This window comes from Ascidiella aspersa, chromosome 4 (genome assembly GCF_963924565.1).
Source record: "Ascidiella aspersa chromosome 4, kaAscAspe10.2, whole genome shotgun sequence".
NCBI lineage: Eukaryota > Metazoa > Chordata > Ascidiacea > Phlebobranchia > Ascidiidae > Ascidiella > Ascidiella aspersa.
Window position 1 is genome coordinate 16,103,939 of NC_139450.1, and position 25,931 is coordinate 16,129,869.

General features: G+C 35.6%; 1 protein-coding gene across 2 annotated transcripts; it reads left to right on the forward strand.

Moving 5' to 3' along the window:
* On the forward strand, positions 1-24,508 carry LOC146148197 (uncharacterized). 2 transcript variants are annotated; one of them, XM_083386848.1, is made up of 27 exons: positions 1-146; positions 438-589; positions 2,018-2,178; positions 2,686-2,845; positions 7,499-7,676; positions 7,847-8,061; positions 8,323-8,496; positions 8,566-8,640; positions 9,076-9,250; positions 9,448-9,551; positions 11,382-11,543; positions 11,673-11,826; positions 15,920-16,039; positions 17,025-17,200; positions 17,385-17,551; positions 18,062-18,249; positions 18,641-18,760; positions 18,943-19,023; positions 19,261-19,425; positions 19,616-19,724; positions 20,067-20,178; positions 20,483-20,611; positions 21,660-21,793; positions 22,499-22,627; positions 22,912-23,059; positions 23,591-23,771; positions 23,913-24,508. In XM_083386848.1, exons 1-27 carry the CDS (start codon positions 71-73, stop codon positions 23,981-23,983), a joined length of 3,816 nt encoding a protein of 1,271 aa, XP_083242974.1. In that variant the 5' UTR covers positions 1-70; the 3' UTR covers positions 23,984-24,508. The 2 variants fall into 2 exon arrangements, with proteins under 2 accessions (XP_083242974.1, XP_083242975.1); XM_083386849.1 differs by lacking the exons at positions 23,591-23,771; positions 23,913-24,508 and having other exon boundaries at positions 22,901-23,024.
* The last annotated feature ends 1,423 nt before the right edge of the window (positions 24,509-25,931 follow it).

A 25,931-nucleotide genomic window follows, 5' to 3' on the forward strand; every position in this document is an offset into this window, starting at 1 on the left:
GTTATATCATCAACTACTAAAATAATTTTGACTTTAAATCACATTTTATTGAATCATATGCCAATTTGAAATGGATTCCATAAAAGGACACAAAAACTTAAACAAATCCTCAATATGTTTTACAGTAAATGGAAAGCCAATGTTATGTAAGTATAATTTTGTCTGTTTTTAGATAGTCTCATTTTTTTCAAGATTAGTTAAGTGTCAAATGTGTGTCTCACATATAATTATAATATTTAATTATTTTTCATATTTTTATCATTTTTTATAAAAGAGTAAATGCCCAGAAACCATAAGACGTGGGTTTCATTTCCCAAACTGATTTTTCCTGACAGAACCAATAAAACCAGAAAACAAAATGTTGTAATTGACATGTTTTTGACTAACATTAACTAGGTCAGGCTTTTAAAATTTAATATTTTGGCATATGTTTTAAGTGAATGATGTTGACCCACTTATGAGCCTCAATTCATGGCTGCGTTCCCAACCTGGACTAACTGGAACAAAGGTGATGTGTGAAGAGGGTGGGTGTGGATCTTGTATTGTTGCAATGGAAAAGAGGCCCGGCCATGTTGTTGCTATCAACTCGGTAATTGACTAATCATATTTTTTTTATTTAACTTAAATTACCAATTGGAAATGCTGATAATGTTGCATTAAAAATAGATTTTGGGGTATTTGTGTTGTTGAATTTTTCAGTTGCATGTAATAATTAATATATATTTCAAGTTTAAACTGATATTGCGGTCCCATGGAAGTCATTTTTTTTCAGCAGCAATGTGTTGTTTGTTTGAGGAAATACCATAGAAATTGATATATTCTGATTTTTATTATATTAAATCCTGTTTTATAGCTAGTTCTTTTAATGTACAACGATAAGACTATCTTATATTGGACAGTAAAATTAGAAAATTACATTTTAATATCATTTAAAAGTAGACTGGCAAGTATTTGCAAAAATACAATATCAAATTGTTAGTTGTTTTTTTTGCACAACTCGCAGTGTGATCCCAACTGAATATATATGTTCTTCTTTTAAGTTATAGATATGTCATAACAATTAGTTTTACAAGGTGTTGGTTATAAAAAAATCACCATATGACAAAGTTTTCTATTTTTCTTTATTTTTGAGGCAATTTGCATTACACAAAAAAAAACATATTAATCTTAGACAAATATCTCATGATTGAAATGTATACTATTCAGCTTGGCATTGTAAAGCAAGGCTTCTCTAAACTTTTTAGTCTATGACCCATTTAATTTAATAAATTTTCCACATCCCTTTTACATAAAAAAAATATTTTATCTGCAAATGTTGAAGTGATGTGTATTTCAAGGGGTTGTTTTGCACCAATCTCTACATTTGCATAACAAAGGGCATAAAAAAACATTTACATAAGGCTATGTGTGAAGTTGATAGTTGTACTTTCTGTCTTTGATTTTTTGTGCAACCCTTGTAGGCCAACTAACGTTGAAAAGTGAACCAATAGATGTAAAGCATTGTGCCGTTGACAATCCTGCCAGGCGCCAGCTGCAAAACCGCTGTGTGTGCAATCTTTAAACTTTAGCTAAAAATCCCAACAAAATATTTCTGATTGATCATTTGCCAATAAAAAATAGAAAAAGGTGCTCTACGCCATGGAGAAAAATGTCCTGTCTCCATGGTCGATGCAGGTGTAAACAAGAGACTTAAAACAGCGATTTAATTGCAACATTGCCACTTTAAACAGCGAGGCAAAGCCTGGCAAGAAAATAAAATATTAGTATTCATAAAAAAATGGTTCCAAACCCCCCAACCCCCTAGAATAGATACACCACTGAACCAGATTATTGTTAGATGCTACTTTTTATTAAGATTTATAATATGATTAGTCATTTCAATATAGTATATTTTAATATCATATTCTATATTTATAATAGCCTAATGTTTTAAATATATTAACTTCATGTTTCTAAATAAAAAAGTACTATTAAAAAATAGTTCACTTTGATACACCAATATTCCCCTTGAATTCAGTGCCTAGCTCTTCTTGGAACCGTAGATGGTTGCGTAATCACGACAGTGGAAGGGTTAGGATCAAAACGGGAAGGTTTTCATAAAATACAATCAAGGATTGCTGAATTTAATGCATCCCAATGCGGATATTGTACCCCAGGATTCGTTATGAACTTACACAGGTAAAATGGTTGTACATATGTAGATTAAAGTTCTTTAATATAAATAAGGTATAAACCGTTAAAACTCAATATAGGGTGTCTTGGTCAATTGGAGTACCATGGAACATACTAAAGAATAACTTTACTGAAGGAATGAAACAGTTAGAATAAGATAAACCCCTGAAAATAACCCCCCTAATCAGCCAGAACAAGATTTAAACATTATCTTACCTAACCCCTACCCCGAGTTCATCACTAACTCCACTGATTAATCAAACTGTAACCCAAATCCTAACCCAAAATAAGGCTAAACAGTCATGCCAAAACAGAGGCACTAATGTTATATGTATTTAACCAACAAGGTTAATTCGTAATTTGTTGTCAATTTTACTACATATTTGTTTTTTTAGGTCTTTGGCCCTTAAATGCTATAGGATATTAAATAAGTCTGCATTATATATTGTTGCTTTCTATGTCTTTTTGCATGTTTCGTATCCATCATGCAATTAACTGTGTGTTATTTTTTAGTTTGTTGTCAAATGGTGCATCACTGAGTCAAAGAGAAATTGAAGACAGCTTTGATGGAAATATTTGTCGTTGTACTGGTTATCGACCCATACTTGATAGTGCAAAGTCATTTGCATGTGATGCAGACCCAAAACTACTTGCAAAGGCTGCTGATATTGAGGTAATGTTGTTTGTTATGGTTTCTTTTTTTTGTATATATTTTTCTATGGTGACAAAGGTTTAATTTTTATTTTTATATTTCAGCGGGGTCAGTAATTTACTATCAGGAATTTGCGATCTATAAATGTCATGGTTTTCGTCAGTTAAAAGTTAAAGAGTATTTTTATCTTACAAGACAAAAAATTGGATTTGATTTTTTACAGCCACGCAGATTAGAGCGATAATTATTCATATCACGCCAGTCAATTCAATGTAGCTTCCACACAGACCATCATTATTTGGTCATAGTCTGATTGTGGGAAAGCATTAAGTTAACCCGTTTCAGATACAATCAGGGGAAAACGGTCAAGCGATGGCCAGCGCCTTTGCTGTTTTACAATAGGGTCATTCCATCCTTAATTTAAAGTTTTTAGAAATTTGTCCACCCATGTTTTCAGATTTTCTTTAAATTTTAGGTAATTGAAGATTTTAATAAAAAAATAAGAATGCAAAAAATTTGAGCGTTCTGTGATAAGCGGTTTCAAAGATATGACATTTTGAAATATTTTACCACTAGGTGGAAATGGGTATTTTTTGGTTCGGCTTGAGCGCTTTTAGCTCTGTTGGGGCTTAATTTTGCAGTAGAAGCCTGCAGTAAAATTCTATTCCACCATTTATGATGTTGCTAATTTCAAAAATGATAATAAAAACAATATATATGTGGTAAATTCTTCTACATGTAATTTACATTTAAAGTTTTCTGACTTCCGAAGACTTTTCCGAAGCTCTCTGCAATTTTTTTTCAATTTTTATGCTGGAAAAATAATCTTGGGACATCATAGTATTTGGAATTTTTAAAGTGATTCTTGGTTATTTGCAATTAGTAGTTGGTTATCAAGTTTCAAATTCATGCAAATTGTGGAACAAATTAAAATACAACAATAAAAAATGGTGACACTTTAAATCAATTGATACGCTACACTGTCACAACTTCGTGTACAACTATTGTACTGACATACAATATACACTCCAAAAAATTTACGAGTTTTTGCAAAATGCCAGGAGTGCAGCTTTAACGTCAAAATGGAAAGTTTTTCCTCACGATTAGCAGTTACTATTTTTTCTTTAAGCTTGTTCATTAAAATATCCAAATCATTTGCTTTAATTGCATTTTCCTCTTGTTGTTTTTTTGACTGTGAAGTTGATGCTTGTTCTTCATCTTCTGTTGGTATTGCAAGTGATAAATTTTCTTGGAAGTTCCGGACTACATTAGATACCGTGTTTTGAACATAAGATAGGTGTTGGCGTTTTTTGAGGGAATGTAGTTTAACTGGTGATTTTCCCAATAGCTTTAGTACTTCATTTGACCTTTTTAATGAATTAGATTGGTTAAAAGAGTCCTCTAAACTTTCTGTTGTACTTGAATCTGATGACTTACCAGAAGGATCTTTTTCAACCTGCATATTTTTGAACAACAAGCCCCAGCAATTTCGACACAATTTGTCTCCTTGTATGCTGTTAATTTCCTGTGATTTCAGGTAGAGTGCCATATCCAAACTGATGATTCGGCTACCTTAAGGCTTTTTTTTTATGTTTTCCATACACATCAGTGCACTTCATCTTTCCAGATAAAAAGTAGTCCCCTAACTGCTTTTTGTGGTGGTTGCAAATTTTGCTATCTCTTCCACAAATTTCTGTGCAAAGTCATAAAATAAATAATTCTTTCCTCATCGCTTATTGTATTGAAATTAGTCATGCCTTGTTTACTAATTCTTGAGTTGCTGTGGCACTCTTTTACTGCCCCTTTTAAAATGCCTATAGTACACGGTTCCATAATTTACAACCTCTGTGTAGTTATAAGGCTCAAAAACAGATACTAGCAAGGCTAAATGTACACTTAGAGATTACACAAATTTACTAAATCCTGAAAAGGCACTGAGAAATTAAATACACTATTGAGCTGTAGGCTAAAAACTACCCGGAGCTCTTAAGATCTTAACATTGCCTGACCATAGAAGTTATAACTCTGATCTAACTGACTGTATGGGCTGACCTATGGCAAGTGTTTATAATATTCAACACTGTGTGTTGCAAAACAATGTGTCAAGATGATGTCACAATGTAAATTGAAATCAAACAGTAAGCATTAAAGTACAGAAAACAATGAAAATCATGCTTTAAATGTTGAAAATGATGTTGAAAAATGGATGTTGAAAATGAATAAAGAGTTATTCGAAACGTTCAAAATGATACCTACTTCTGTATGGGCTTTGCTATTCTTATTACGTCTTACTACAACCTCCAACTATTATGCTCCAATGCTTTAAATGCTTCATGAAATTCAGCATGAGAACTTCTAGAGGGGACTGCTTTAACTTTATCTACAAAATTACTAGGACCAAATCTTTAAAGTTTAAGTAACATCAAAAGGTCATATTTTATGACCTAAAACAGAGAATATGACCTTAAACCTTCTTACATGACGCCCATAACAATATTTTTTTGATTTTACACCAAAAAAGTATTACTTTTACCGCCTCTAGTTATCAGTTATAACTTTTTAGTGTTTTACATTTTTTATAACTAACACAAATTTAAAACATAAAAAACAATTACTAATTGCAAATAACCAAGAATCACTTTAAAAATTCCAAATACTATGATGTCTCAAGATTATTTTTCCAGCATAAAAATTGAAAAAAAATTGCAGAGCTTCGGAAAAGTCTTCGGAAGTCAGAAAACTTTAAATGTAAATTACATGTAGAAGAATTCATCACATATAGGTTTAATCATCATTTTTGAAATTAGCAACCCCATAAATGGTGAAATAGCATTTTACTGCAGGCTTCTACTGCAAAATTAAGCCACAACAGAGCAAAAAGCACTCAAGCGGAACCAAAAAATACTTATTTCCACCTAGTGGTAAAATATTTTAAACTGTCATATCTTCGAAACCGCTTATCACAGAACGCTCAAATTTTTTGCATTCTTATTTTTTTAAAAATATCTTCAATTGTACTAAGTTTAAAGAAAATCTAAGAACATGGGTTCCGGGCCTTTAAATTAAGGATGGAATGACCCAATAGGCTACACATCACCGCAAAATACACATCACATGTTATGAAATTTATTGTTAACAGTTGTGTGCAACACTTCAAGTAAATAAGCAATTTATATTTTAATGGGTTTCGGATTAGCCAAATATGGCGTTTAAATTACACCTGCCAGGCGCTGACTCATTTGGAATTAATTGTAGGAGTGATCTAATCTGTTTAAATATAGTTTTTAGTTTTTTAAAACAAAAATTGCAAGCATCTTTTTCAGTTCGCGACCCACTTTTAATGCAAGTTTTATTGTGCGACCCTCAATGAGATATGACCAAACAAATAGAGTTCTTTACTACTGGCCTATGTACTGAAATAGTTAATGTGACACAACACATTTAATTGTTGCGACACACTGGTTGGGAAGCACTGATATGGAGTACTTTAACACATATGCAAACCAATTAGTCAAGCCATAATGTTGGGTTGCGAAATTAAAAGTGTTTATTACTTAAAAACCTGACATGATAAAGCCAATCTAAGTTTATATTCAGATTCCCTGACCTCAAATGACTTAGTTAACCTAGACTTAATTAACAAAATCAAAACAACAATTTTTTTTTGTAGACTAGTGAGATAACCAAAGTCCGACCAAAATAGTCCAAACTTTCACACATGTAAATTCTAATCTGTACATGAGGCACCAGGGGCGTATCCAGAAATTCAAAAAGGGGGGGTTCCGAATTTCAACTTAGGGAATTCCCCGTTGTTTTTTCGTCTGACGTTAATGACGTCATAAAATAGTGACGGATATGACGTCATAAAATAGCGATGGTAATGACGTCATAACAAGAAAAAAATCATCCGAAACAGCCAATTAACGTCCAGCAAAAGCGAACACGTGCGTTATCAACAATCATACCAGGCGCCAACTGCGAAACCGCTTAGTGTGCAATCGTTAACTTCAGGCGAAAAACTAAACCAAGACCGTGAAATATGTGTGATGGATTTTGGTAGATCCATTTACGGGAATAGGCTAAATTACAAGCACGTCTGTTGCCACCTGCAATATTAAACGGAGATCGTTTTTCCCGGGTGTTTTTCGATTAGCGTGACATATAAAACTACTTCGAAAAAACGGTATAACTTTAATAGTTAGTTAATCTAGTTCAACGTTTGATAAACCGCTTTAAGTGAGGACACAGCTGGCGAGCGAAACGAGCGTGATTTTTTATTTTAATATAAAGGCATTTAGTTTATTTCATTTATTTTTAAGTTTTTATTACATTGCCGAAAATAAAAAATGTTAAAAAATATATGTCAAATTTTTTTGAATACGCTTTCGGTTTGTCCGCGACGCACTTGGCAGCTTTCCACGGCGCAACGGTAAAGAAGCGCTGATTTAGTTCAAAATACAGCATCAAAACGTTAACAAACCGGACTTAGTAAGATCATTCGCGCGAAGCGCAAAATTTTTTCGCATTTACGTAGTTAAAATAGTCAAACACTCCCCCCCCCCCCTGGATACGCCACTGTGAGGCACCTACACTAATTGAAAAGAAATTAGTTGGTGGACCAAGAGTAATATTTATCTGATAACTTATTTTTTTATTTTATAATGTTTTCCACAGGATTTAGGAAAAAAATGCTCCCGGTTGTGTTCTCAAAACGGTTTAAATAATGATACAAGGTGTATTGAAATCAACAGAAATAAAACAACTTGGATACGACCATGCTCATTGAAGGAGTTATATGAAGCAATTAAAAATAATCCATTAGCAGAACTTGTGTGTGGAAATACTGCTACAGGTAAATCGATAAGGTATTTTTATACATATTTCTATATGTGTGTATATAAAATCAATTAACTATCAGTCTCAGTCTCCAATAATATCACTTTTTTAATAGGACTAGAAACTAAACATAATTTTTACATAAATATTTTCTACAAAGCTTTCACAGAAAAAACTGTTTTAAAGGAATTTATAAAAGGACCTTAAAGCCTCAATTGTTACTCGACATTTCAAGATTGGATGAGCTTCTTATATGCAAAGAATCAGAAAACAACTTCACCTTTGGATCTTGTTTGTCAATTAACCAAATGGTCAAGGCTCTTTGCTCTTTAAAATCGTCCAACAAATGCAAAGCAATTGGTGAACATGCAAGGAAGATAGCTTCAGTGCCAATTCGAAATGTATGTTTTTAGACATTTTATTTTACTGTTTTTCTAGCCTAAACAAGAAAAAAACAAATATTGACCAAACTGTGACATCAATTAGTTTGTTCATGTTTAGGCTACCGTACTCTAAATAAAACAACTTGCTTGATGACAAGATGTTATTTATATGATATTGGATTTGGATACCTGCTTTATGCTGAGAAATGTTATACACGGATGTTTTTCAAGTAGTTGCACACAAAAAATATGTCAAATTTTATATCTTTATCAATTTAGGTTGGCTCCTGGGCTGGCAACGTGATGATAAAGTATGCACATAGGGATTTCCCCTCAGACATGTTTGTGTTGCTTGAGGCAGCAAATGCAGAAATAAAACTTCATGATGTGGCAACCAATACAGCTTTTACTTGTTCTCCTGAAGAACTATTGAACATAAAAATGAACCAAAAGGTTGATAAAAACGTTAAATTTGGCTGTTATTTCTTTTTTTAGGTTTACCTAATATTTATTTCGTTGTAGGTTATCCTGTCTGTAGAAATTCCCAAAAGCGAGGATGTTTCTTTTAAATCTTTTAAAGTAATGCCAAGGTGGCAGGTAAGTAAACATCTGTAGCCTAAATGACTAACTCTTTAAGTTAGTGTTATGTAAGAATTACAACTGTTGGATACAACACGATAGTAAGTATGGTACAACCATGTTATGGCCCACGTTGTGTTTAAGCTCGGTAATCCTTCGCTTGCAATATTTGTAAGGTGCATGTTATAAAGTGTTTCCATTTGAACGTGACATAAAGCATATTTGCTAATGCGTTTTCTGTTTGCACAATAGGCAAGTACAGTCCCAAGTCAACAAAAAGACTGGCCGAGGAAATTAGAAATCGTCTGTATTAATTCACGTGTTTTAAGTTGCTGAGCTCTTAAACTTCAACAAAAGGCAAAAACCAGATCTCGTTTTAATTTTGTAGTAAAAACATGGAAGCCTTATTATTGATTTCCACAAGCAAGTTTTCCGATATTCTAATGTTTACAGAACGCGCACGCCTATGTTAACGTTGCATTTGAAGCGCTCGTCTCTTCGGGCAAGTTTTCTGAGGTTGTCCGTCCCCGGTTGGTTTTCGGAGGTGTAAGTGATGGATTTTGCCACTCTTCTGACACCGAGGCATTCTTGATGGGGAAGTCCGTTAACTCCGGCGACACCTTATTAGGTTTATGTTGTCTTGCTCGGCGGAAATTACCTGCAATTTATCAACTTAATGTAGTTCTCATTACATGATACTCTACACATTTGGAAATACACAATACATCACCTACGAAGTATTAAGGCGAATTTTTTTGGTTTAAAAAAGGCTTAAACTTATCTTGTCTGGTGTGCTTGCGTTGACCTGTCTTTTGTCATTTCCAGGTGCCTTATCGGTTCTTTCTGACGAAATCCAGCCGGTTCAATCAACTCCCGTTGACGCTAGTATCCAATATAAGCGCAACCTTGCGATTGGACTGTTTTACAAGGTTATTTTTTCTACGCTTTTTATAAAACATTGTAGGCTTGTTTAACACTAGAATTACCAGTGCGACCCTAATTTAGGGCCCCTAGGAAAAACACCAAGAAATATCTCCCAACATCCAAAATAGATATAATCCGTCTTAAAAAAATATTTTTGTCTCTAAAAAAACTTGTACCTCCCTCAAAAGCATATCTCCTAGCTCCCTTTGGATAAATCCATTTAATTGTGTTTGTTAATGTTTTTAAGTCCGGGCGCACCTGGCGAGCGAAGCGAGCGCGATTTTTGGGGGGTATACCGGCATTTCTTTTAAATTTCCTGCTAGTTTTTATTATTCCATTGCCAAAAAAAATGTTAAAAAATATATGTGTAATAATTTTTAAGACATTTTCCGTTTTTCCGTGACGCACTTGGTAGCCTTTCACGGCGCAATGGTAAAGAAGCGCTGATCTAGTCCAGAAACAGCTTCAAAATGTGTAAGCAAACTGGGCGTAGAAAGATCATTCGCGCGAAGCGCGAAAAATTTTCGACGTACTAAAGGTAAAATAGTCAAAAAGTATTTTAAATGAACTCATGTCTAGTTGTCAAAAGGGCGCGGCTGGCCGAATCCGGCGACGACCCCTGCTTTAAATATACAAACATTTTGCCGCGTATAAAACGGTGAAACGCAACAACAAACTTACTACTACAAGTTCGCAGTACGGAAGTTGCCATAAGGTTAAAAGTTACCTACAATGTTGTTTGTCACTATTTTTATGTGAACCTTTTACAAAATTTTTCCATCAGTACTTTCATGTAACGCCCCCTTATGTGCGTTCAGCGCCCCCCAAATTAGAAAAAGACCAAAAACGCCCCCTTGTAACTCGCCAACGCCCACAAGGGGGCTGTACCGCCCACGTTGGGAACCTCTGATTTAGTTGATATGTTTAGTAGAAACAATATACGAAGCAATTGCTAAAAGAGAAGTCTACATTACCACCAGATTTCACATTTTTTTGCGGTAAAGTATGGTATATTGATAGTAAGAGCAAAAATCCATTTTACTAAAAGGAGCGACTCCGCCCAATGAACATCGCACGCGCGGCTTATCTCCCCAGTGATAATTAAGAGCGCAGCATTATGCCCGTCGCTTCTTGCTTTGCGAGCTGAACAAAGCAAGCGCTTATGAACGAGTTCTTTATTAAAACGATCGAGTCACACTGTTTTCGTTTTTTAGCCTCCAAACAAAGGCCCCTAGGTGGTGCAGACTCCTAAACCTATTTTATGCGCCTTCCAATCTGCTCCATGTCTGATAATTTGAAAATTTTAAGATGTATACTTTTTCTTTAAAACTTCGTACAAAAATCGATCTGAAACATACCAAAGCAAACCAAAAAAGAATACCGACAAAAACAAGATTTGCCCCGTAAAATAAATTTTCAGCTCATATAATTTAGACGAGGATGTCATTATAAGTACATACATAGAATGTTCGCGGAATAAAAGAAACCGTGCGTTTGTCTTTGTAAAATCTTAAGTTAGAGAGGTGTTCAATACTACACACCGCCAAATTGCAAAGTCGTAATCGTTTCGTGCAAAAAATATGTTAACTAGATCGACCGGTTTGTTTAATAGTGCGACCCGAAAAATTTAATCATAACCACTTAACTATACGATATTTGTAAAAATTATAGGCATACAATTGTCATTTTACTGGTCTAAACTTTTTTGGCATTTTGCATCATAAATGGATTTACGCTTTTATATTATTTAATATAGTTTATGGATGGCGTAAATGTATGTAGTCAACAGTGTATACGACTTTCTTGATTATAGTTTATTTAACCTTTGAAAACAGTTCTACTTGTCATTGTGCGACACAAGCCTACTTGGTCCAGGAATTGAGAGTGGGATTTCCCAGCTGAAACGCCCCGTTTCTTCAGGAGAACAAGTGTTCGACGTGGACTCTAACACTTACCCGGTTTCACAGACCATACCCAAGCTTTCGTCGAAATACCAGGTTTGCAAAATGACGTGATCACCTTTGTTGGCAGCGAAAAAGTCTTCTTAAAAATGTGGTGTAACAAAAAGTCTTCCTGGTCTTTACGTATCCCGAAATCCGATATAAATGTCCTTAAATTGGTTTCAGGCTTCCGGCGAGGCTGTCTATATTAGCGACAAGATCCCTTCGCCAGAAGAACTGAATTGTGCCTTTGTTACTGCGCAAGTGGCCAACGCCGACATTGAATGTTTGGATTTCACGGAGGCTTCCGAGATGGATGGTTTCGTTACCATCATTACAGGTAAAATGAACATCCATCCGTTGTGCTGGTCAAGCAAATATTATTAGGTGTTCCTCAAAAAAGGCCGAAGCGTCGATTTTTAATGTCGCTTTGCTTGGCTATGTCGCCACCGAAACGGTACACCTGCACACCGTAATCAAACTGGTGGAGGGTAAATCAAAGTTGGGTATTAAATCGCCGTTCTTACGTTCCAGTATAATGTCTTTAAGTTAGCTCAATGGTTCTTAAACTGGGGGGGCGTGTAAGGTTCACAAGGGGTGCGCTATATGAATTATGACTAAACTTCAAGGTAAAGTGATATTTCTGAAAACTATTGGATCCGATCCGATACTGAAGTCTTTATCAGTGTACACGTACAGGAATTTATTAAAACACGCGAAGGCTTAAACAAGTGGATTCCTTATTCAAATAGAATCAATACAAAACAATGTTAATAAAATAGAAACAGAATCAGTAAGTTAAACATCATTGCCAAACACTTACAAGTAACTAACAACATGAGCTCCTACCGCGACAAGGTAGTAACACCAACTGCCGTAAGGACAACTACAATGTCAAGGCACCATGTGCTCAGTGACCTTTGACCGCAAGTCATAGAATGATCACACAATTAAATAGGTCATAAAGTACTTACATAAAAATGCGGTTTAGCAAGCTCACTGTTAATCTTAACAAACTCACTGTTATTTTTTTTTTCTTAAAAAAGTGAATCGCAACGAATAGAAAGATTAACGAACACTCGGCAATGTATAGCAAACGCAAGAATAGAAACATAACAGTCCGTCCCAACACCCAACTAATTTACTGCGTTGATGTGACACGCACAATAGGGCCGTCAGTACAGCAATGTACCTTGGCTCCCCCGTATACCATCACAGCAACCGATCAACCTCAAGTTGACAGGACGAAAAGTAAGAACCCGATGACATGTTGACGAACTCATCTGTCGCTCGACGACCACCGTACTTATCATCTGGGCGAAGCATCCAACCATTGGATATAGTTCCTTTTACCTTCTTGCATTCTTTACACGCGTTGAAGTAATATCGATTCCGCTCATCATTGGCGAGATGTGGACATTCACTACAGTCTTCGTACTGCGCTGCATCTGTGATTTTACTGATTACACGCACAACTCGTTTAGTGTGCTCTACTAGGCTCACTGACCTTAGGAGCCACTCTTACTGGGCACGACGATCTGGCCAAATTGCCAGGGCTTTTCCATTTCTTCCGACCATGGAAGTGGTTGTCACCAGGTTTGTGCCTCCTCGGAAAAACACCAACACAGTAGTGACCACTAGACGACACAAACAGTTCAACGTCTTTGTTGAACATTGTTGCTCGACCACGAGTAAGATCAAGTACAGCACTTGCTTTCCGAAGTGACGACCTGCTAAGCAACAGGGGCAAGTCGTTCTTTACGACAGAAACGTCAATGCTGCACAATTTTCCACCAACACAAGCAGGAATTAGGGCTTGGGATTTGGAAATGACTCTCTTTCCGTCACCAAATTTAAAAACTGTACGCGAAGGAGTGATTTTAACGTCACGTTTAAACTTGAAATGTAAATTACGTAAATAAATTCGCACCAACCGTTCACCACAGACAGTTTTCGAACAAGCAGTGTCTATAACTGCCGACTTGTAGGTTTCAGCTACACAACTGTTGGTAACACTTGAAAATAGCACAATGTTGACTTCATCGTCTGAAACATCATTAGAAGAAATAGACGTATTAGAACTTTTGTGAGGACATTTTGCCGCCCAATGCATTTTAGAATCGCATATGACGCATCTAGATATTTTTCCAAACTTATCGATAGGATTGAACTTTCTTTTATCAAAACCTTTTCGATGTCTTGGATTACTGGCTACGTAAGAAAGAAAGAATTGTATCTGGCAATTCCATCTCGTGAAACGTCATCTTATGCGATAAATGTTCAAACTCTAGAATGTAGTCAATCATCGTCATATCAGTACTTTTATCAAACCTTGTAAACTTGGTGTATGTAGAGTACGCATCATCTACAGACTCCGTCTTAAACGCTGCATCGAGTTTTCCAATCAACGTGGACATTCCACTCTCTGCGTGTAGTTCCTCGCGCGTTAATTGCGAAACAGCCTTTTCCGCTTTCGAGTTGCCCTCTAGGCCCTCCAGTAGAACAATAATTGCTTGGTCTTTCTTGACGACGCCCGTGACAAGCTGCCACATTCGTACCTTGTTTTTCCATGCAGAATAAGGCAAGTCGTCTTTAAACTTTGGTGGAGATCTCTTTGCACTTGTTGCCATTTTGTGTGTTTACAACTGGTTTCCTGTAACCATCCTCTGCTACCATGAAAACTATTGGATCCGATCCGATACTGAAGTCTTTATCAGTGTACACGTACAGGAATTTATTAAAACACGCGAAGGCTTAAACAAGTGGATTCCTTATTCAAATAGAATCAATACAAAACAATGTTAATAAAATAGAAACAGAATCAGTAAGTTAAACATCATTGCCAAACACTTACAAGTAACTAACAACATGAGCTCCTACCGCGACAAGGTAGTAACACCAACTGCCGTAAGGACAACTACAATGTCAAGGCACCATGTGCTCAGTGACCTTTGACCGCAAGTCATAGAATGATCACACAATTAAATAGGTCATAAAGTACTTACATAAAAATGCGGTTTAGCAAGCTCACTGTTAATCTTAACAATTTCAATGGACAACATCGAGTTATCACACATTAGTTTTTGTGTTATGAAGAATATTCCTGTTGATTTTAAGGTTAGTATTTTCGTTTTGTGAGGAGATAATTCCACAAAACCTTTATGCTAACGCATAAATCACGTGATTAGGTTACCTGCTCTGATCGGCCATTCGAGGAAAACATGGTGTGTTCCGCACGCACGCATGCGATTATAAACGATATTTGTTAATACCTAAACTTGTTTAAATTTTTGTAGTGTTTAATAAATAGCTCAAATATTCACACAGGGTAACTCGATAAGTGCTAATACTGCTCATTGTTTGAAAATACTGTTCATTTTTACGCCACACACTACCTAGTTTATGGTTTCTAATCATTTTGCTTTGGCTTTTGAAGAGTTTTTGCGGATTGCGTTCTCTTTTATTAGGCTCAGTTAGAAACTTTACCTAGCATGTTTTTTTATGTTTGTACTGCAAGTTAAATGTTGGCAAAACAAACAAGCCTAAACAAAATGTTTGACAAAACAAACAAGCCTAAATTTTGTGGAAACTCACTTGTTTAGAGTTGTTTAAAGTCTAATTCTAGCTACACACAATTTTTTTTTTTATTAGCCGAATTGCTATAATAAACATGATCTCTTTGTAAATCCACGTGTGAAATACAAGAATATCCAAATATCCATGCTTCAGAAATGATAGAATTTGAATAGGAAGCAGAATGTTTAGTTTACAAACCAGCCACATATATCTCAGTTTCATACAAAGGAAGCACGAATTTAAAATCGCACATCAGTTCTGATAAACTTTGTAAATTTATGTAAATGAAAAGCGCGAAATCTATGTCTAACCCGTTTTGTTAAAATCGGAATAGCCAGAATGCGTCTCATCGCAGCACCATCGAAAATGAAAATTTGGATAACTTAAACTATATACAAAGGCATTTTTCACGCAGCACACCATCGTTTTCAATCTTTTAATATAAAACATGCGTCACGTTTTGACATAACTTTTCGACGTGGTTTCCGAGTGTTTTTAAGGTCCCTGATCTGGAGTTGGCCACTGTAACCGCGGTAAATTTGTCAGAAATTCAACTTTCAAAATAAGGCAACCCTATAGGTTAGGCTAGGTTAAAATAGTTACATCCTGCGCATTGATGCAACTTACCTGGAAATAAATTGCTGTTATGCTTATTTTTTTTTAATTTTGAAACAAGGTGGGGCGCCAGTTTGGTTAAAATTGTAAAAGGGGCGTGTCTCAAAAAGTTTAAGAACCACTGACTTAGCTGAACCTGCACAAATTTAGGCAACTTCAATTTTTAAATTACAGTAACAAAACAACCGTAAATTGCTTGGGCATAAAATAAAATCTTTATGTTCGAAATTACAATTCCACAGGTTCCAATATCCCATCGGAAGTGACCAACACCCACCTGTACCCGTTCGACATTACTCAGCCGATCATCGCAACTGACCACGTTGAGTTCGCTGGTCAGCCGCTCGCCATTGTCGTGGCAGGTAACGAACAGTAGAAACTATCCACCTTGTCGCATGAACACCGGGCTCTAAATAGCAAAACCTTACATGTTTATTAAACGGTTTGAATTTTGATCGTTATTGCCGCTGTTAAAATTTGTTTACATGTTAAATTGCAGCACTTTCTGAGTGGCCATTTTGGTTAGCTTATAAGTAGGGTGATTATTTTTTGACTTGTCAAAAAAAGTTAAAAATTTGTCAAAATTTACCTTTTAGGTCGAAATTTGTCAAAATTAGTTCGAGTCCGTATTGAATAAAAATGCACATAAAATCGTTTACAAAATTAAAAAAAAAAACAATAGTCAACTTTTTGAAATTTTCGTTTGTTTATTTGAAAGTTGTCGTTCAATTTTAACAAAAAAATTTACTTGTGATTTATATTCAACGAGATTTTATATGTATTATATCTTTATTAGAGAAATATACGGTATACGCGAGCAGAATTAACCACCGAGGCCTCTGTGATTTGAAAATTAGCTGAACAGTATTTGCTGTCTTTTTTTCGCTTGTGATTTGCGATTGTCCAATTTTCTATTTCGATTACTTGCTCTTTGTTTATTTTCTGCAATTATTTTTACGTTGCATTTCAACCGTTTACAACACATTTTTCTAATTTGGCATTTTTATAATTGTTTGTCTTTTTGTAACGACAAAAATAAGATTATTTGTAATGACAAAAATAAGAATTTTCATGAGTTTTGCATTAACCCGAAAAAAATGATTATTTTGTTCGATTTGTAGTCTGACAAATATCACAAACGTGTGGTTGACGACGACGCCCCACTAATGCAGTACTCCAAACAACAATGTGTTGTTTAAATCAATGTATTTCTAACAGGTCAAAATTTTGTTAAAATAAATTATTTCTAGGTCAAAATTTTAATTTTTCAAGTCAAAATTTCTTATTTTTTAGGTCAAAAAATAATCGCCCTACTTATAAGTATACACCTTATCCTCTCCTCTCCAGAAACTCGTGAACAAGCTCGCTTGATAGCAAGCGCCGTGAAGGTGACGTACAAGAATCGACGTAAGCCCATTCTGAGCATACAGGATGCGATCTCTGCCGAATCGTTTTTTCCGATTCCGAACCCAGAGAAATCGGTTGGCAATGTAGAACAAGCTCTAGAAAAGTCCCGAAATAAAGTGAGCTTGTGTGTTTTGCCTGTTACCGGAAAACATACTGTAAGATACAAATACGCCTGATCGTAAAATACCGAAACGTTAGCTATTGGTAATAAGATGGCCATCCAAAAAAGTTTTAAATTCTGGAACGTTCACAATAATTAGCGAAATAGTGTTGTTTTTGTTATACAACAATTGCGTACAGGTGTCTGGCGAACTTCACTTTGGCCACCAGTATCATTTCTACTTGGAGACTCAGATTGCTCGAGCTGAATTGACCGAGGAAGGAGGCTTCAAACTCGATTGTGCAACTCAGACGCAAAAGTGGGTCCAGGATGCTGTGGCCTTCGCCTTCAACACTTCCGCCAATAAGTAAGTGTTTGAACAGCCCAAAACCATGAGTGGGCTCGAATTTCCTCTCATTCAAAATTATAAAATCTGATGACCGTAACCAGTGTTTTTTTAAGGTGTTTTGGATTTTCAAGCGGTTTCCCAAAAATTTCCAAGCGGTTTACCAAAAAATAATAAATAATTTGTTTAAGCAAATATGACTATTTTTTGGTATTTAAATGAAACACTTGCGGTCTCCGTCTTAGCGGTCACCCAAACCAAACCTTACAAAAAAACTGACCGTAACACTGCACAGGTGCATTGGTTTCGTCCATCAGCACTGAAATGACATAAAAATAAAACCACTAATTACTTGGCTTTATACTCGATATTGCTGTTTAACAGTTTAGTTCGTTTTTTAAATTTTGTATATCAAGCCGTTTTACCCATTCATGTTGCGTTTTGCGCATATTTCGTTTGTAATCGTTTATTTTTTTATTTCGCTTAGTTGACTGGATAAGGCTCGCGTGACCATTAGCTCGGTTTTTCTAGGGTAGAGGTAAACACCAAACGTATCGGGGGTGGATACGGCGGGAAGGCAACAAATTCGCTCATCATTTCGTGTGCCGCTGCCCTTGCGTCATACTGCACCAAAAGACCCGTTTGTTTCCACGCTGATCTGAAGACTAGCATGGCAACTTTCGGCACCAGAACTCCGTACAGCTTCTACTATACTGTTGGTAGGTTATAAAAAAGGTAATAATGACGCCCCATATCGTTTCGTATAGTAAGTTTGTACCTTGCTTTGTTCTTAAAATAAAGGTTTTATTATTTCAGCTATTTATTTAAGTTATTATTCCTTTATTTAATCGGTACCATTCAATGAATTTCAGTTACAAAAGTATTATTCAAGCTTTTAATACGTAAGAGTCTCGTTTGTTAGCTTATGTCCTAATGTTGCATACAAAGGCCATTTTTACCGAAGGTGAAATCAAAACATTACTTTGGAATGAGAAAAGTTGAACTCCTTTCACATTATGACGCACTAAATGGAGCACGTTTAAAAAGTCAGAATTACTATTGATGACAAAAAAACAAAAAAGTGAAATCAACCATTTTGTCCGTTCGCAGGTTTCGACAATGATGGAACACTTGACGCGATCGACTGCAAGATGTATACCAATAGTGGTCCGACCAGTGTGGATGGTGAGATTGATGATGAAGCCCTCTTTTCGAGTTTCGGTGACAGCGGTAAGAATTTTAAAAAATTACAAGGTTTTTTGTGTAGACTGCTCTGCCTGTATCAACATTGTTGCTATTCCGAATTAATGTACATAAAAACTACTTTTTTGTATATAATTTTTCATGTTAAATATAGAAACTGTAAATGCTAAGTTAACGTTTTACTTTTAATTGAAAATATTTTATTTCAGCGTACCGCTGCCCGAACCGCAGATATCAAAACTTCATGTGCAAGAGCAATATACCATCCACAACTTGGTGCCGATCCCCAGGTAAAATAGTCACAACTATCGGCTGAAAAATGTTGGTAAACATGCAGACATGTAGAGTTTAGGCCACAATACAAATGTTAGCTGTTAGCGATGTTGAGGTAAAGGAAACATATAATAACCAACCAATTGCCTCAATGAACACTGACTTATGACGGACCAATCATATTTTTAAGTTTATTTTTGTAAAGCAGATATTCAAAATGAAATTTTGTACACCTTTATAATAATATTTTTCAGGCAGTATACAAGTGAGCGCATTCCTAGACCAGGTTCTGGAACATGTGGCGTGCCATCTAAAAAAAAATCCTGTGGATGTGAAGTGGCTTAACTTGTACAAAGATGGTGACACTGACTTTTCTGGTACCAAACTCCAGCACTGCAATCTGCCGAGGATATACAGTAGTAAGCTGCGGTTATGCCCGTTATTTTTTTACATTTATACATGCTGCTTTTGTCGTTATTGTCCGACTTGAATCGTTGTAAAATGTCGTGTCTGTGGTTTGTTATTAGTGGACAGTGGACAACCTGCAATTGAATTTGGTACCTTTAACTTTTAGTGAGACATTGGATCTAAGGTTATATGTATTTTTAGAAATATTAAAGGAATACGAGATTGCAAAACGGCAGCAGGAAATTTCGACCTTCAATCAGCAAAACAAGTGGAAAAAGAAAGGCTTGTCACTGACTCCTATGCGCTATAAGTTAGTGTTAACACGCTTTTTATGGAAATTTTTGTGTACTTGTATTTGAGTAAAAAAAAATTACAACAATACTTTCAGTTTTTGAGGTAAAAAAAGGTAAAACCAAGAAATTCATGTAACGTGTATAACTGTATATATTAGGTTTCTAATAAAACTAAAAACCTGGATTCATTCTCTAGTCGGAGTGGTGCAACAGATAGTCCGGTCCACGACACCCGAAAATATGATTATTATTTTTTTTTAAGTTTCGATATTATTGGGATGTCATCAGTTAACAACGAATTATGCCAGTAAGAGCTAAATATTAGTTCTTAGACTGCACTGTTAATCTCTGTTATTTAGAGTCGATGGCTCGTGGGGCAGATACACAGTATTGCTGTCGGTTTGTTCGGGCGACGGAAGTGTCATCGTTTCTCACGGTGGAATTGAGATGGGACAGGGAATCAACACAAAGGTGCATCCGACGTGTCCAGCTATGGCTATGTTACTTTGTAAACCTGGCGTAATTTTAAAACCAAAGCGGTTAACAAATGGGTTTAGATTTAATTGTTGGTTGCTTAAAATGTGCTATTTTTGTTTTATGCTTTATGTTTAACAAATACATATTCAAGAACGGATGGCAAATACCCATGGTGGCACTCCACCATGCATAAACGTACGAGGGAGATCTAAAAATACATAGATGCGGCAAAGTGTCTACTCGTATAAATGTTGTAAGTTATGCTTGTGAGTCAAACTAGCACTGTTGTGTGATCCAGGTTGCCCAGGTGGTGGCGTACCAGCTCGGCATCCCCGTGGAAAGCGTCATGGTTCAGCGCACAAGCACCATCACAGGATCCAACAGCGAATGTTCCGGCGGAAGCATAACGAGCGAAATTGCGTGTAGGGTGGGTAAATGCTATTTTTTAAAGAACTTTCATGGCAAATCTTCTAAAAAGTTTTTGTCGTTGTTACTGCAAATGCAAAGTTTGGGAAACCTTTGCCTGTAATTTGTGCAATATTTCGTTGGCTTGTAGAGGAATATGTTAAATTAATGTATCAAATTACAACAAAGACTATTTAACCTACTCCGTTAAGTGGGACATGAATGCCAAACCTTTTTTATGGATATGCGAAGTTTTTGGATAATATTTCACTTAACCTAATTAGTAATATTACAGTGGATTGATATTCTATTTTTCATATAGTTTAATATTGGAAAATGTGGTTAACACTACAGTAGAATTGCCGGTGCGGTCATTTTGAGTGTTTTGGAGTTTCAATCGTTTTTATCTCCGCTTAGGTTTATGTTACTGACTTTTTGTCTAGGTTACTTTTCACAGCGATTTACCTTAAATTACCGCCCACAGTCATTTTTGCCGTGAAGCAGTTTCTAATTCCTCCTCGACTAAAATCGCCTTGAACGACAAGCGTTTTGTTTTGCTATGGTTTTAAAGCAATCATGGAACAATTGCTGCAGTAACTGGTAACAGTTTGAGTCAACAACTCTTATTGAAATTCGATGGTTAACAAAAGCAGAAAGCGGAAGTAATTCCACACGAATGTGAACTATCGACAGAAAAAATATGCAAAAATGTGTTGTGGGTGCTGTGTATTGGGTTGGGGAAAAGGTACAACTTGTGTGAAAGCGCTAGACCTGCTAATGTTTTTGTTCTTTTTATGCTTATTTCTGACTTATTTGAAAATGAATTATTTTTTAATCACTTTCAATGTTCATATTAGTTGTAAATAAAACGAAAAAAATCAAATTCCCTTTACGCAGCTATAAAGTAGGTTGGTGGCCTACAATGCAATCGCAGATATGGCCTATGACATATATTCCAGAACATGATGTTTTAATGGAGCCTACAACGTATATTAATCTTACACCTACGTTTTATTCTTAATGTTTGGTATATACATTTTACGTTAAAAGTCAACACGTTGTCCCAACAGTCGGCACTGGAGTGCAGTAAGATCATTTGCTCGCGAGTTGAACCTTTCCGTGCGAAGATGCCTGAAGGATATCGATGGAGGGATTTGATTGAACGTTGTTTCAACGCAAAAGTCGACCTTGCTGTTTCACACTGGTAAGTACTACCTCGATATACATATACACAACTACCTCGATATTCAGTTGGCTGACAGTAACCTTAGACACGTAGCTTTATTGTGGTACCAAAACAATATAATTTTGTTACAGCTGTGATCGTCTCTCTTTCTGTTAAAATTGTACATTTGGTGCATATAAACGTGTCGACGTTTGGTAATTTTTTGGTGCTTTATACAACTTATAGGTCATATCTAAAAAACTTGCATTTCCATTTAAGATAACCGCTACTTGACAGTTAATTTCGATACCCGATGTTTATCCATACCAAATGACGTCTTTACTGTGGTCTAACAAGCTATTTAGATAAAAAAGAAAAGATCAAACATAATTATTCCAATATTCCATGGTTCTAGGCGCGAATGTGATTTTAAGTTAATGGGTTTAGTTATCGCCAGTTGTTAACGTGCTATTTTTAGTTAAAATTTTCTTTTTAAGGTAAAGATGGCTACGGTAAAATCGAAACTCATAGCCTAAAATTCCTATATTAATTTAGTATCGTGTTGGTATTTATATCACCCTAGTATTGGACGAGTAGCGATACTGTCACTTGACATCCATTGACTCCTATCTGATATTATTATCGGACATCCCCAATTTACATACGTAGCAAATTGGTTATTAATAATTTCAAGGGTATATTCTAATCTTACATTTCGTAATGTATTTTTGTGTTTTGCAACAGCTCCTTTCCTGACGAGGAAACGTCTATCTACAATTCATACGGAGTGACTGCAACTCAGGTTGAGCTGGACATACTGACCGGGGAGTTTAACATCGATAGAGTAGACACAGTGTTCGACTGTGGTATCAGGTATATTTAGGGTGTCTACTACCTGTCCTTGACTGTAAAGTTCTATACATACAAGCCGAAATAATAATTAATTTGCCGAAGTTTTCGTAACTTCCCAATGTGTTCAACTGTTCATGATAAAAAATAGAATTAGGAATGCCCAATATTATCGGATTGTAGCCCTTACTCGTTCAATTTGTTTTTAAATACAGGTTGCCGACATATTGTTATGCTTTTCTTTTGTTTTTGCATAAAAATAAAATACATATCTTCATGGTAAAAATATTACAAAAGTGTCTTGTCAGCTTGAACCCGAGCATTGACGTTGGCCAAGTGGAAGGAGCCTTTGTAATGGGTCTTGGATTTTGGTTGACTGAGAATATGGTTTATGATCAAGAAAGTGGCATGCTTTTGACCGACGGGACTTGGGAGTATAAACCTCCGACCACAAAGGTGACGATTCATATTTGCAACAGCCAATTTCAACAATTGTGTATAGAGACTGTATCATTTTGAGCTAGTGAAGTAACTGTTAAGAAACAAGAAAATAATGACGGAAAATATTTATGTATTTTGGCTTATAGCGAAACACGACTCAGGTTTTGGTACATAATGGCTGGAGGTTGTAGTTGGACGTAGAACGAATAGCAAAGCCCATAACGACATAAGTTACATATTTCGAACGTTTCGAATAATACTTTATTTATTTTCAACATGTGGACTAACAAGTCTTAAGAATATCAGTTGACCGATGATACACAAAAATGTTTTGTTATAAGTTATAAACATCTAATAAACGTAATTAAAAAAAATCGTTCCGGTTTCCCAAAATGTTTAATTAAAATGCCTTAATTTTGCTGTTAAACAACTTTATTTAGATTTTTAAAACTTTAAAACACGACATAGTCACACCAGTGGTCAATAGCAGCATCCCTCTCACCAACAGTCCTTGTATTCTTTAAAATAATTTGAAACCTCTACCAGGACATTCCTATTGTTTGGAACGTGGAGCTCCTCAAAAATGCTCCCAATCCAGTTGGAACTCTACGAAGCAAAGCTTCAGGAGAGCCTCCAATGTGCATGGCGGTCTCGGTTGTGGACGCGCTTAGGCATGCTTTAGAAGCGTCCAAACATGATCGGCAAAAGAACGAATACTTTCAAATGCGTAAGTTTTAATTCGATTAAGGTTTCTTGCCTGTAGTATGTAATCTACAAATGTCTAATAATACTGGGTGATGTTATGAAAAGAAACTTTTAGCTTAGTTTATGGATAAATCGTGTTTCTCACCATTTTTTTATTTCATAGCGACGCCGTCTACAGTAGAACGGCTGCAACTGGCCGCCGAGTTGAATCCAGTAAAAGATTTCACACTGTAACCACTGGGAGATCTCACACGTTAAATAAATGCTTATTTTGCTGTGGGTGGTGCTTTGCAAAATGTGATTTTGTCTGCGGTGCAATTAAGGTTCTTAGCTTCGGTTAATTTTCTTCAATGGCTTTTGACCCTTTTCCGTTGTTTTGTCTAATTAAACGCATACGTCTTATTTTTTACCGTTTATCCCATCGTTCATATATTAAATATCAGGAAGAATTTAATTCATTGATATATCACTATTACTGTAAAATGTGCTTTAAACTCACCTTTTGTTATGTGAAATGATCTATTTTATTTGTACCCCGAAAAAGCTCATTGTGTAAGTCAACCGGCTGTGAGCTTTTATCCGGACGCTTTTTCATGCTTTTTTGTAGCTTTACATACTTGTTTTAAAAATTATGACCTAGTCATAATAACTGTAGGGCCTATAATTTTTTGTTATAATTAAGTGCATTTGTTGAACTTGCATAGCAGCATGTACCATCCTGTGTTCGTCTTTAATTTGTGTTTTGTTCAAACTTCTAAATAAAAGTTCCAATAATTGGTGTCAAATATTTATTGAAATTTGCCACCTGGTGTGCGAAGTTTATGTCAATGTATATTTAGCTTCCACTTTCGAGATAATATGTAGATTGTAGAGGATGCTGCCTTCAAAAAGTTCTATCGTATAGGTTTGCAATGGCGATTTAAAAAAAACGATTAAGAAAGATACATTTTAATTTTGAATATGGCCACTAGGCCCAAAAAACTTTAAACCTTTGGTAATGAGCAGCGATGGCGAATAAGTTGCCCAAACGGGTCACTTTTCGCAAAGCGCTTGAAAAGAGGCTTCTCGTCTTAACTGGTTATATTTGTATTGTTCACAGATGTGGTCCAATATTAGCCTATTAACCTGTATCGCCAGGTTTAAAATCAGGCTGCAAAAGGTTTGCACAACAAAATATTGCTAGCGACCCTGACAAATAGCAACAGTATACTTACGTTTAATTTTTTTGTTTTGAATTAAAAAAAAGTAAAATAAAAAATAAGAAAACTCAAAGAGTAGAGTGTTGTTTGGGGAATTGACACAACCTGTTGCAATTGCTTGTTGATGCCTAACCTTTGAGTTTTCTTATTTTGTTGTATTATTATTATTTTTTTGAGTTTGACATTTTTTTAATTTAAAACAAAAAAATCAAATTGTTTTGGAACGCAAAGCATTGGTTTCAAACTGAATTGTTTTTCAAATGTTTCCTGAAATGGCATGCTAAATTGAATTGTTTTTTAAATGTTTGGTAAAATGGCATGCTAAATTACTATCGCCTGTTAATCAAAAATATGTTTTTAAGTAGCTATTCAATGCCTAAAAAAAGTAAAGCGAAGATACGCCAAAGATCTGGCGTACCAACTACCAACCTTTTATAACCAGTGAGTAAAGTTCGTTCGACGGTTTGGCCGCATGGAAAGCGCCGAGAATCACACAAAGTGTGGCAATTTTTTGTCTTTAAAAGTGCAAAATAATAGCCTTGTAGAATAAAAATAATAAAGCGTTAATCCCCGTCGTGTGTTTGTAACTTTGTAGTAGGATAAGCTTTGCCACAAAAAGGCTTAGTTGTTCGGTAAATCCCCTAGATTTGCAAGAAAATGACGTATTCTAAATGTTTACGCCTCCAGCTGTTATTCGCTAACCCTTCAGTGATGTCACAATGGCGCCGTGATAGTAAGCGGTTATAAAACTTTGATAACTACTTACGACCCGATGGGCATGAATAATTAAATATGTTCATTTTGCTGTGTATTTTGTTTTACTAAATCAACATATATTTAAAGTTTCTGTAATAATAGAACGTAAGAATTAGCTAACAATGAATCAAAGATTTGTAGTATGGCCTGTGGTCATTTAAAGTTAGTGAATTATTTTATTTAACTCCATTCGAACAAATTGATTTATTTTTGTACTTTATAGTAAA

What these genes read in the sequence shown, in the direction of transcription:
- LOC146148197 (XM_083386848.1), top strand. Translation starts at nt 71, where the DNA reads ATGGATTCCATAAAAGGACACAAAAACTTAAACAAATCCTCAATATGT. An exon ending in CAAAGGCTGCTGATATTGAG is followed by an intron (nt 2,846 to 7,498) that starts GTAATGTTGTTT and finishes TGTTTTCCACAG; the next exon opens with GATTTAGGAAAAAAATGCTC. An exon ending in GCTCGCCATTGTCGTGGCAG is followed by an intron (nt 16,040 to 17,024) that starts GTAACGAACAGT and finishes TCTCCTCTCCAG; the next exon opens with AAACTCGTGAACAAGCTCGC.